The sequence below is a fragment of the Narcine bancroftii genome, chromosome 3, assembly GCF_036971445.1.
Source record: "Narcine bancroftii isolate sNarBan1 chromosome 3, sNarBan1.hap1, whole genome shotgun sequence".
Classification (NCBI taxonomy): Eukaryota; Metazoa; Chordata; class Chondrichthyes; order Torpediniformes; family Narcinidae; genus Narcine; species Narcine bancroftii.
Genome location: NC_091471.1, coordinates 234,733,205 through 234,745,699, shown reverse-complemented (window position 1 = coordinate 234,745,699; position 12,495 = coordinate 234,733,205). Strand labels below are relative to the sequence as shown.

At 54.8% G+C, this 12,495-nt stretch overlaps 1 protein-coding gene and 1 long non-coding RNA gene across 3 annotated transcripts; one reads left to right on the top strand and one right to left on the bottom strand.

The window, feature by feature from the left end:
* Positions 1–5,031, top strand: LOC138758313 (uncharacterized). Its single transcript, XR_011354250.1, has 3 exons — positions 1–56; positions 250–312; positions 4,703–5,031. It is a non-coding gene; the product is annotated as an uncharacterized lncRNA (long non-coding RNA).
* On the bottom strand, positions 4,972–11,247 carry LOC138758312 (germ cell-specific gene 1-like protein). 2 transcript variants are annotated; one of them, XM_069927044.1, is made up of 5 exons: positions 10,919–11,247; positions 9,325–9,369; positions 8,665–8,817; positions 6,941–7,052; positions 4,972–5,534 (listed from the first exon to the last, which is right to left on the bottom strand). In XM_069927044.1, exons 1-5 carry the CDS (start codon positions 11,223–11,225, stop codon positions 5,282–5,284), a joined length of 870 nt encoding a protein of 289 aa, XP_069783145.1. In that variant the 5' UTR covers positions 11,226–11,247; the 3' UTR covers positions 4,972–5,281. The 2 variants fall into 2 exon arrangements, with proteins under 2 accessions (XP_069783145.1, XP_069783146.1); XM_069927045.1 differs by having other exon boundaries at positions 5,444–5,534; positions 8,665–9,028.
* Between the last annotated feature and the right edge of the window lie 1,248 nt (positions 11,248–12,495).

Below are 12,495 nucleotides of genomic sequence, written 5' to 3'. Positions count from 1 at the left end.
TAGGGCTTGGGCAATTTGTGAAGAGATTCCTGAAGTTCGAGCCCTCTGAACAGTTGGTGAGATGCAAGGAGGCTTGACGTTTGTACATTACCTCCCATCCCCTCCCCTCCCTCCCCCTGTCAGCGATTCTCCCTCAGTCCTGGCCCCGGGGAGGAGGGCTGGATTATGGGCCCCGGTCCCGGAGTATATACATCTCCCTACCTCTCCCCTTCTTGACCATGATAGCTTAATTTTCTCCATCTCTTTCAGTTTATCTACGTCAATCAGTCTTTTGCTCCGTGCCCAGAACACGACGTTGGGACGCTCTACGAGGTGAGAGCTGGTGGTCGCTGAGAGAACAGGGATTTTGAATCTGCCTCCCCCATCCCATTTGAGGCCAAAGTGATCTACTCCTCTCTCTGCACCCCCCTTCCCCATTATCTGTTCGGCCTTTCTTTCACCCGCTCCCTCACTAACCGGGAACCCAGCGACCTCAGCTACAAATCTCCCCACTAACTCAGGATCAGCATTTATTTTCATGAACAAATTGTTTTACGGCAGCTTCACGGAGCAAACATTCATATTATAACCATCTCACAACATTACTATAAAATATAATAACAGTGTACAAAAAGTCTGGCAGTGCCTGGGATTCATGGATCATTCCGGAATCTTGTGGCAGCAGGGAAGAAGCTGTTCATGTGCCACTGAGTAGCTCGTCTTCAGGATCCTGGACCTTTTCCCCGATGGTAGCAGAGTGAAGAGTGGGGTGATGGGGTCTCTGAAGATAGAGGCTGCTTTTTGAAGACCCCCGACTCATGTCGGTGTCCTCAATGGAGTGAAGTCTGGTGCCTGTAATGTCGCAGATCAAGTGAACAACCCTCTGGAGTTTATTCTTGCCCTGAGAGTTGATGCCTCCGTACCAGGCAGTGATGAAACCGGCCAGAATGCTCTCCATGGTCCACCTGTAGAGGTTTACGAGATACTTCGGAGATGGACCCAATCTCCTCAAGCTTGACCTCCATCTGTGCCAACGATACCCACCGATTCACCTCCTCCAGATGAAGAAATCTCTTCTCCCCTTCCCCCCCCCCCCCCACATCCTGCTTCACGGACCCCAAGTCTGTTACTTCGTGCCAGAGACATGGCATTAACATTGTATTCTGCCTTCAGTTCAGTGTTAGGATTCTTTGCCATGTGGATGAACAGAGGGACCTTGGGGTCCAAATCCATCCATCCCTCAAGGTCACTGCGCAGGTTGACAGGGTAGTTAAGAAGGACTATGGACTGTTGGGCTTCATTAGTCGGGGGATTGAACTCAGGAACTGTGAGGCCATGTTGCAACTCTATTGAACTCTGGTCAGACCCCATTTGGAGTATTGTGTTCAGTTCTGGTCACCTCATAACAGGAAAGATGACGAAGCTCTGGAGAGGGGGCAGAGGAGATGGACCAGGATATCACCCAGGTTGGAGAAGGTGGCTTATGAGGCCAGGTTGGCAGAGTGGGACGCTCTTCTCTTTGGAGCGTAGAAGGATGAAAAGAGACTCGATAGAGGTCAACAAGATTCTAAGAGGCAGAGACAGGGTGGACCACCAGTGCCTGTTTCCCAGGGCAGGATCAGCCAACAGCAGAGGCTGTCTGTACAAAGTGAAAGAAGGGAGGTTCAGGGGTAAGTTCTTTTACACAGAGGATGCAGGAAATATGGAGGGTTATGGGTGTGAGGGAGAGACGTTTGACAGCCGGTAGAGTGGGTTCAGAAGGGACCTCCTTGGATATTGCATCCATGTGCCTGTCGGAGAGACTCTTAAATTCCCCCATTGTTCCAGTCCCCACCACTGTCCCCGACAAGGCGTTCCAGGTCCCCACAACTCTCTGTATAAAAAAAATCCTTTCCCTGATGTCTCCCCTGAATTTCCTTTGTACAGACGTCCTCTGCTGTTGGCTGATCCTGCCCTGGGAAACAGGCGCTGGCTGTCCACCCAGTCGATGCCTCTCAGAATCTTGTCGACCTCTATCAAGTGTCCTCTCATTCTTCTACGGTCCAAAGAGAAAAGTCCCAGCTCTGCGAACGTGGCCTCATAAGACTTGTTTCCCAATCCAGGGAATATCCTGGTAGAAAATCTTCTCTGTCCCCTCTCCAGAGCTTCCCCATTCTTCCTGTAATGGTGACTAGAACTGAACACAATATTCCACGTGGAGTCTTACAAGAGATTTGTAGAGTTGTAACATGGCCTCCCGACTCCTGAATTCAATCCCCGACTAATGAATCCCAACATCCCATAGACCTCCCTGTGCGGTGACCTTGAGGGATCCATGGATTTGGACCCCAAGGTCCCTTTGTTCTTTTGCACTGTTAAAATAACCGACCATTAACCCTGGACTCAGCCGTCTGGTTTGTCCTTCCAAAATGCATCACCTCACCCTTATCCGGATTGAACTCCATCTACCACTTCTCCGCCCAACTCCCCATCCTACCTGTATCCCGTGCATCCTCCCACAACACCCCCAACCACAGTTTGATCCTTTTGGAGGTGTCTTCTCTCTGTTTCTGAGAACCATAGATTAGAGCACAGCAACAGGCCCTTCTAGTCCCAACTGTTATCCTGCCCAGCCCCACTGCCCTGCACCCAGTCCACGCCCCTCCCATCCATGTACCATTCCAAATTTTTCTTCAGTATCAAAATCGCACCCGCATTCTGACTTCCTTCACATTTTCACCGCTCTTTGCGTGAACGGTTTCTCCCTAATGTTCCCTGTAAACTTCTCCCCTTTTACCCATAACCCATGTTCTCTGGTTTCTATCTCACCCACCCTCAGTGGGAAAAGCCGACCTACATTTACTCTGTCCATCCCCTCATCATTTTAAATCCCTTGATCAAATCTCCCCTCATTCTTCTACACTCCAGAGAATAAAGTTCCAATCTGTTTAACCTTTCCCTGTAACTCAGTTCCTGACGTCCAGGCAACATCCTCTAACAAATCTCCCCTCATTCTTCTACACTCCAGGGAATAAAGTCCAACCTGTTTAACCTTTCCCTGTAACTCAGTTCCTGAAGTCTGGGCAACATCCCAGTAAATTTTCTCTGCATTTTTTCTATCTTATTGATAACTTTCTTGTAGTTTGGTGACCAAAACTGCAGACAATTCTCCAAATTTGGCCTCACAATAATTTATACAACTTAAGCATAACATCCCAACTCCTGTACTCAATACGTTGATTGATGAAGGCCAATATGACAAAAGCTCTCTTTACAACCCCATCCACCTGTGATGTTACTTTCAGGGAATTATGTGTCTGTATTCTCAGGTCTTTCTGTTCTACTGCACTCCTCAGTGCCCGACCATTCACCGTGTATGTTCTTTCTTGGTTAGTCCTTCAAAAATACAACATCTCACGCTTGTCTGAATCAAATTCCATCGCCCAATTTCCCATCTGGTCCAGATCTCTGCAAGCTTTGAAAACCTTCCTCACTGTTCACGAGGGGGTTCCAATCTTAGTGTCATCTGCAAACTTGCTGATCCAGTTCCCCACGTAATCATTCTAGATCACTGATATTGATGACAAACAACAATGGTCTGAGCACCGATCCCTGACGCACCCCACTGGGCCTCCAGTCCAAAAAGCCACTGTCCACCACTGCTCTCTGGTTTCTCCCGTCCAGCCATTGTCAAATCCAGTACATGACTTCACCACGAGTCTGAACCTTCCTGACCAACCTCCCATGTGGGACCTTGTCAAAGGCCTTACTAAAGTCCACGTAGACAACCTCCACAGCTTTTACTTCATCTACTTACATGGGAACCTCCTCGAAAACTTCTACAATGTTGGTAAAACATGATCTCCCAGGCACAAAGGCAGTACCTCAGGTTCGGCCACACCAGAGTCTTGTACTACCTCACTACGACAACCCGTCTCACACACCCCACACTTAGAAAGCCTTTTTATTTTTGAACTACGGGGAGATATGGTTGCCTTGATGTGGGAAGAATATCGCCAATCCAGGAAAAGGGGCAGCGAAGTTACCCCAGGATTGGTGGGGAGTGGGCTTGTCTTCTCAAGGCCGGGGCCAGCTAGGCTGGGATGAAGGAGGCCTTCTGAAAGTTTATAAGCCCGCACCCTCCCCACCTCGGGCCGCGGGGAAGGTGGTGGGTCAACGTCTTTCACGCTCTGGGGTGGGGGACTCCAAAAGTGGAGGGTGGCAGGTCGAAAGGGCAGAGATTTAAAGGACAGACGTTCCACCCCCTCTCCACACTCCCACAGGGGGGTGGGAGGGGGGCAAGGTGCTGGGAGGAGGGAGGGAAGGGCCTGAAGCGGGGACGCTGACTCATCCCGTTCAAAGGGGATCGTGGATATGGATGGGGCAGGGGGAGAGGCAGAAGGGACAGACGCAGGGAGACAGGAGTGGTTGACGTGGGGCAAGGACGGCATGGATGAGGTAGGATGGAAGGCCTTTCTGAGGAAGGGGGAAGGGGAGAGGGTTGGGCAAGAGGGGGAGGAGGACTGAAAAGGGAGAGAGGAGAGGAAGGGGAGAGAGGTGGGGAACCGGGAGGGTCTGTTGGATGGGGAATCAGGGAATTGGTAGCAGGGACTGAGGGAGGGGATAGGTCCAGGCATTAAGGCCTTGCTGGGGATGGGGGCAGGGGCTGGGACGGCAGGGAAGAGATGGACCAAGGGGCCACTGGATCCCTCTGACTGGAATTTTGTTTATCTTCCCTCCGCAGTGCTTTGGAAGTGACAGGAAGCTGGTGCTCCACTACTGCAAGACACAAGCCTGGGGCTGACAAAGGTGGAGGGAGAGAGAGGAAGACGGCAGAGGGGAGGCTGGGAAATGGGGATGAGGGTTAATGTAACAGCACAGCAAATGGAATTCACCCTCTCTCCCAGCTTCTCTCCCTCAATCCCCTCTTCTCCCTCTTTGCCCCCTTTCCCCTCTCCTCTCTCCCCAATCTCTCTCTCCCACCCCCCCCCCCTTGCCTCACCTCTACCCCTCACCCTTCTCGTTCACCTGCCCTCCATTTTGATGCTGTACAATAAATTATTCGAGATTTGGTGGGCTGACTGATCTTGACCTCATAACCCAACCACTTTCACCCCCACCTCCCCCACTCCCCTCTCGTGGCTCCAGAATGAAGAGCAGAGGCAGGGTCACGGGAACCTGGAGGAGCGGTTGGAGGGGATTTGATCTCTCCAGGGGTCAAGCGGAACAGATTCAAAGGTCATGCACCGAGAGACGGAGGAGGCACAGGTTTCTGGACACCCACCTCTCCCTCCTCTCTCTCACCCCCATCCCCCTTGGTGACTCAGCAGGGAGAGAATGCCCCACAGGCTGTCGGGGAAGCTCCGTCGCCCCCCCTCTCAGCCCCTGGGGTGGAGAAGGCAGAGCTTTCCCAAAGGAAGGGGGCTTCGCTGGGGTCGAGGAGCAGGAGACGAGGTGAGAAGGGGGACGCCTCCAAACCCCCAGTGGCCCTCCGGTGCGTAGCCACTGCCTGGTGGCAGCTGTTCCGGCAGGAGACGGCAGACGCCATGGTACAGCTGAAGGAGAACCAGGCCAACCTGCCGAGGAGGGGGAAGGGGAAGGGGAGTGAGACAGAGAGCAAAAGGTTGGAGATTGGTTCCCGGAGTATATACATCTCCCCATGACAGTGTGACTCCCTCAGTCCCGGCCCTGGGGAGGGTGGGCCTGGATTATGTGCCCCGGTCCCGGAGTATTTATACATCCCCCCCCCCACCCCCGACAGTACAGCTGGGGAGGGTGGGCCTGGATTATGGGCCCCAGTCCCGGAGTTTATACTTTCTCCCCAGCCCCGACAGTGCGGCTCCCTCAGTCCCGGCCACGGGAAGGGTGGGCCTGGATTAAGGGCCCTCGGTCCCGGAGTATATACATCTCTCCCCGACAGTGCGGCTCACTCAGTCCCAGCCCCGGGGAGGGTGGGTCTGGATTATGGGCTCCAGTCCCCGAGTATATACATCTCCCTGACGGTGTGGCTCCCTTAGTCCAGGCCCTGGGGAGGGTGGGCCTGGATTATGGGCCCCGGAGTATATAAATCTCTCCATGACAGTGCGGCTCTCTCAGCCCCGCAAACTTTAGGGATAATTTGTCATCCTTGATCTCCAATATTTAGTCCAATTTTTAAAATTAAACGTAATCCTTTGCATTGACTGAAGCAAATCCTTCCAATCCCCTTATTTTAAACATGTAATCTTCAGGATTAAAGATTTTTCAATAAAACATTCAGACCAGGCTGTGGAAACCAGATACTGAATGAGTTGTTCAGCTATGGTGAGGTTTCAAGAGCCTTTGAAACTTCCCACCTCTCTTTCCACATCTGTGCAGGATTGTGTGATGGGATGGAGAGAGGAAGTTTCACTCTGTGCCCCACCCCAGGAGTGTGTAACAGGACGGGGGATAGGGGACTTCACTCTGTGTCCCACCCTGGGAGTGTGTGATGGGACAGGGAGTGGAGGCTTCACTGTCCCACCCTGGGAGTGTGTGAAGGGTCAGGGGAGAGGAGATTTCGCTCTGTTTCCCACCCCAGGTGTGGGTGACGGGACGGGGAGAGGGAGCTTCTCTCTGTGTTCCACTCTGGGAGTGTGTGATGGGACGGGGGAGAGGTCTTTCACTCTGTGTCCCACCCTGGGAGTGTGACGGGTCAGGGTAGAGGGGGTTTCGCTCTGTTTCCCACCCCAGGTGTGTGTGACGGGACGGGGAGAGGGAGCTTCACTCTATGTCCCACCCCGGGAGTGTGTGATGAGACTGGAGCTAGAGGGATCTTCACTCTGTGTTTCACTCCGGGAGTGTGTGATGGGATGGGGGAGAGGGAGCATTCACTATATGTGTGTGTTTCCCCCTTCACCCCCCCCCTCCCCCCGGGAGTGTGACAGGATGGGGAGAGTGGGCTTCACTCTGTGTCTCACCCCAGGAGTGTGTGACGGGATGGGTGAGAGGGAGTTTCACTTACAGGAAGGACCATCCATAGTTCCAGCTTTGTGGTTTCCAATCGTTAGGGCCCAGACTGACTGTGATATGTAGCACCATAGTGAACATGATGTGTCCCAGCATCCCCACGATACCTGTATGGAGACAACCAGGTCAGAACCATCATTAACTCCACAGGCCCAAAAAATGCTCTTGTTCCTGTCTGCATTTCCCCATCGTCTGACGCTCTCTCTCCCATCTGACCCCTACACCATTCTGCAAGTAAATGATAATTTATCCCAGTTAAATTCTGTTTGCTCTTCCTCCCCACATACCTCAGCTCTCTTCATCCTTCACTCTAATCTCCTGACCTCTGAGGTCTCTTTGTTCTACAACACTCCCCACAGTTCACAGTGTCAGTCCCCATACCCCGAGGTCTCTCTGTTCTACAACACACCCCACCATTCACCGTGTCGGTCCCTGTACCCCACGGTCTCTGTTCTACAATATTCCCCACCATTCACCGTGTCGGTCCCTGTACCCCACGGTCTCTGTTCTACAATATTCCCCACCATTCACCGCGTTGCTCACTGTACCCCGAGGTCTCTCTGTTCTACAACACTCCCCACCGTTCACCATGTTGGTCCCTGTACCCCGAGGTCTCTCAGTTCTACAACACTCCCCACCATTCACCGTGTCGGCCCCTGTACCCCAAGGTATCTGTCCTACAACACTCCCCACCATTCACCGTGTCGGTCCCTGTAGCCTGAGGTCTCTCTGTTCTACAACACATCCCACCATTCACCGCGTCGGTCCCTGTACCCCACGGTCTCTGTTCTACAATATTCCCTACCGTTCACCGCGTTGCTCACTGTACCCCGAGGTCTCTCTGTTCTACAACACTCCCCACCGTTCACCATGTCGGCCCCTGTACCCCGAGGTATCTGTCCTACAACACTCCCCACCATTCACCGTGTCAGTCCCTGTAGCCTCTGTTCTACAATATTGATCCCTTAAACTTTGAGGATTGATGTGGTAGATGTAGTGCACATGGACTAACATACCCTTGGTGAGGATGGATGGTGCCCTCTCTGTGTAGGATTGTTGTGTGGCAGATGTGGTGTACACAGACTAACATGCCCTCGGTGAGGTTGGACGGTTCCTTCTCTGTGTAGGATTGATGTGTGGCAGATGTGGGGCACTTGGATGATCCCCCACCCCCAGGTGAGTGAAGAGGGTCCCCTCGCGCTAAGAATCACACGGCAGATGTGCAGATTATCTTCTCCATCTCAAACAATGTGCGAGGATTCCCCAACGCTGCCGGTGGGGGATTGATGTGGTGTACGTGGACTAACCTCCCCCGAGACTAAGGGAGAGGGACCCCTCACGCCCCATGGAGGATTGAGATGTGGGTAGTTAGGTGGAAGTGATGTACCTGGACTAACACCTCTGGGAGAGGGTCCCCTTGTGGAGGATCGATGCAGCCAATAACCGGTACATAGATTAACCCACCCCCCAGGTAAGGGGAGAGGGTCACCTCACGCTGATTGTGGAAGATTAATGTGGGAGATGTCAACATAAACTAAATGCCCCCCCCTAACCTGGTGAGGGTTCACTCACACCCCTTGTCAGCCTCGACATGGGGCGTGCAATAAATGTGGTTTACATGGACTAACTCTTCTCACGGGGGGGGGGGGGGGGGGGATGGTGATTCCCTCCTTGTGGAGTGGGCTGGGGGTGGGAGGAAAAAGAAGGTGGGGGACTCACCAGAGAGGACGATGAAGAGTGCAGCCATGGAGTTGATCCTCGGGGCAAGAAGAGGGTGGGCGGAGGGCAGCCTCTGGGTGCAGAGGAGAACATGTCCTACGGCCAGGAGTGCGATGTTCAGGGTCTCCGCCACGATGGCAAACCACAGGACTCCTGGAACAGGAAGTGGGCGTGGACGGTCTTGTCCTGAGGGAGGGTGGGTGGAGAATGGGGTAGAAAGAGGGGGAGGGAGAGTGGTGGAGTACAGGGAGGAGAAGGGGCAGGGGGAGAGAGGGAGAAGGTGTGCAATGGAGAAAGGGCAGAGAGGGGGAACGAAGGGGAGAGAGGAGAGGCAGGGCACATAAAGGTGGGAGAGAGATCTGGGCTAGAGAGAGATGGGGAGCAGGGAGAGGTAAGGGATGAGAGATGTGATAGGCAGAACAAGGGGGGAGGGGTAAAGGAGGGGTAAAGGAAGGTCCCGTAAAACTGAGGGAATTGGGAATGGGATAGGGTAGTGATGGAAAAAGGGATGGATATGGAGAGTCCCATCTCTCTGGGGGGGATGGGGGGGGCGGGAAGGGGTGACGGAAGGGAGGATGAGGGAGGGAGAGCTGGAGATGGGGAACGATGGAGGGGGGGGTGCAGAGAGTGGGGGCACAAATCGACAGGGAGAGGGCTGACCTTGCTCCGACTCAGGGGTGACTTGGAGGAAGCTCCGACATTTTACTGGGGAGAGAGAGAGGGGGAAAATGTGTGTGGGGGGGGAGGTGCAGGAAAAAAGCCCTGGTCCCAGAGAAAATCCATCCCCCCCCGACAGCGCGGCTCCCTACGTCCCGGCCCCATGGAGGGTGGGCCTGGATATGGGCTCCAGTTCCGGAGTATATACATCTCCCCCTGATAGTGTGGCTCTCTCAGCCACGGCCCAAGGGAGGGTGGGTCTGGATTATGGGCCCTGGTCCCGGAGTAAATACATCTCCCCTCGACAATTGGGCTCCCTCAGTCCCAGCCCTGGGGAGGGTGGGCCTGGATTATGGACCACGGTCCCAGAGTATATACATCTTCTCCCCATGACATTGTGACTCCCTCAGTCCTGGCCCTGGTGAGGGTGGGCCTGGATTATGGGCCCTGGTCCTGGAGTATATACATCTCCCCCTGACTGTGAGTTTCTCTCAGTATCGGCCATGGGGAGGGTGGGCCTGGATTATGGGCCTCGGTCCCAGAGTATATACATCTTCCCCGACAGTGCAGCTCCCTCAGTCCCGGCCCCGGGGAGGGTGGGTCTTGATTATGAGCCCTGGTCCTGGAGTATATACATCTCCACCTGACATTCCGGCTCCCTCAGTCCCGGCTCCAGGGAGGGTGGGCCTGGATTATATGCCCCGGTCCCAATGTATATACATCTTCTCCTCTCGACAGTGCGGCTCCCTCAGTCCCGGCCCCGGGGATGTTGGCCTGGATGATGGGTCCTGGAGTATGTACATCTCCCCCTGACAGTGCGGCTCCCTCAGTAGCGGCCCCGGGGAGGGTGGGCCTGGATTATATGCCCCGGTCCCAGTGTATATACATCTTCTCCTCCCGACAGTGCGGCTCCCTCAGTTCCGGCCCCGGGGAGGGTGGGTCTTGATTATGGGCCCCGGTCCTGGAGTATATACATCTCCCCCCGACAGTGCGGCTCCCTCAGTCCTGGCCCCGGGGAGGGTGGGCCTGGATTATATGCCCCGGTCCCAATGTATATACATCTTCTCCTCCCAACAGTGCGGTTCCCTCAGTCCCGGCCCCGGGGATGTTGGCCTGGATGATGGGTCCTGGAGTATGTACATCTCCCCCCGACAGTGCGGCTCCCTCAGTCCTGGCCCCAGGGAGGGTGGGCCTGGATTATATGCCCCGGTCCCAGTGTATATACATCTTCTCCTCCCAACAGTGCGGCTCCCTCAGTTCCGGCCCCGGGGATGTTGGGCCTGGATGATGGGTCCTGGAGTATGTACATCTCCCCCTGACAGTGCAGCTCAGTCCCGTCCCCGGGGAGGGTGGGCCTGTATTATGGGCCCCTTTCCCTGAGTGTATACATTCTCCCCCTGACAATGCACCTCCCGCAGTCCCGGCCCCGGGAAGGATGGGCTTGGATATGGGTCCCAGTGCTGGAGTATATACATCTTCCCCCGACAGTGCGACTCCCTCTGTCCCGGCCCCAGGGAGGTTGGACCTAGATTATGGGCCCCAGTCCCGGAGTATATCCATCTTCTCCCCCCACCCCCCAACAAGGCGATTCCCTTACCTTGGAGACTCGAGACTTCCTCACAGGACACCCAGAACCCGGTGTGGAAGGCGCGGAGGGCGTATCTGTCATCTCCCGTCTCCCAGACGTAGCGGACAGACCCGGCCTCCGAGACATTGGCTTGTTCTTGGCCTCCCGCTGGATCCAGGCACTCCCCACCCCGTGTGGCGGAGAGGCAGAGGGGCTTCACCGCACGGTGGGACCCCACACACCAGTGGCTACTGCCAAAAGCAGCCACAGCCGAGAGGAGGGCAAGGGAGGCCAGAGCAAGGGACAGGACAGTCCACCTTCTCGTTCCCAGCTTCATCACAGTCCTCTCTCTCCCCCCTTTCCCCCACTCCCTTACTTCTTCCCCTCTCTCTCCCTTCTTCCCCTCTCTCTACCCTCCAACTCCTCCTATTTTACCCTCTCTCCCCCACCTATCTCTCCCCTTTCCCCCTCTCTCCCCCTTTCCTCCTCTCTCCCTTCCTTTCCCCTCCCCCCTGCTCGTCTCCCCTCTTTCCTTCACTCTCTGTTCTCCCACTCTCTTACCTCTCTCTCTCTCTCTCTCTGGCCCCTTTCACCCTCTCTCTCTCTCTGGCCCCTTTCACCCTCTCTCTCTCTCTGGCCCCTTTCACCCTCTCTCTCTCTCTCTCTTCCTCCCCCACCCTCCCCTTCCTCACCGATGTCCCGATGGGTTTGAACGGATCAAGGATTTGGCAGATTGAGTAGGGGTTTCTGTCGAATCAAAGCTCGATCTGACCCACAGGCTCCCACATCTGGTCAGAACCAATAGAGATTAAGGAAATGTCTGCACAAGGACGTCTCCAGTGAAGTGTTGGCAGTCATCCCGGGAAAATCTGTGATGCTCTGAGCTCCCGTCCTTAACTAACCCTGGGGTGGTGGAGATGTCTAATCCCTGCTCCCCAGCTTCTGCTATCCCAGTCTCCATATACCACACCGGAAGCACCAAGCACAGTTCCTGGTCTCTGTTCTCCACACCAGGAGCACCGTGTACAGTTCCCTTCTCTGTACCCCACACAGGGAGCACCGAGCACAGTCCCCTTATCTGTTTCCCACACCGGGAGCACAGCGCAAAGTTCCCAGTCTCCTTTCCCCACATCGGCTGCACCGTGCAGGGGTGTCTCTGTACCACACACCGTGTGCAACGTGCACAGTTCTGCAGTCCATATATCCCATACCGGGAACACCAAGCACAATTCCCCATCACTGTATCCTACACCGGGAGCACTGTGCACAGTTCCCATGTCCATATTCCACATTCAGAGCACTGTGTACAGTTCATCCTCTCCGTATACCACTCCGGGGATGGTTGCTGTCTCCATACCCCACATTGGGAGCACCGTGCACAGTTCCCGTAGCCATATCCCATACCTGGAGCCCCGTGCACTGGTCCCGTCTCAGTACCCCTCACCAGGAGCACCGTGCAAAGTCCCCTTCTCCATAGCCTTCACCAGGAGCACAGCGCACAGTTCTCAGTGTCAGTTCCCCACACCGGCTGCACCGTGCAGGGTTCCCGTCTCCGTACTCCACACTAGGAGCACCAAGCACAATTTCCGTTCTCCATATACCAGACC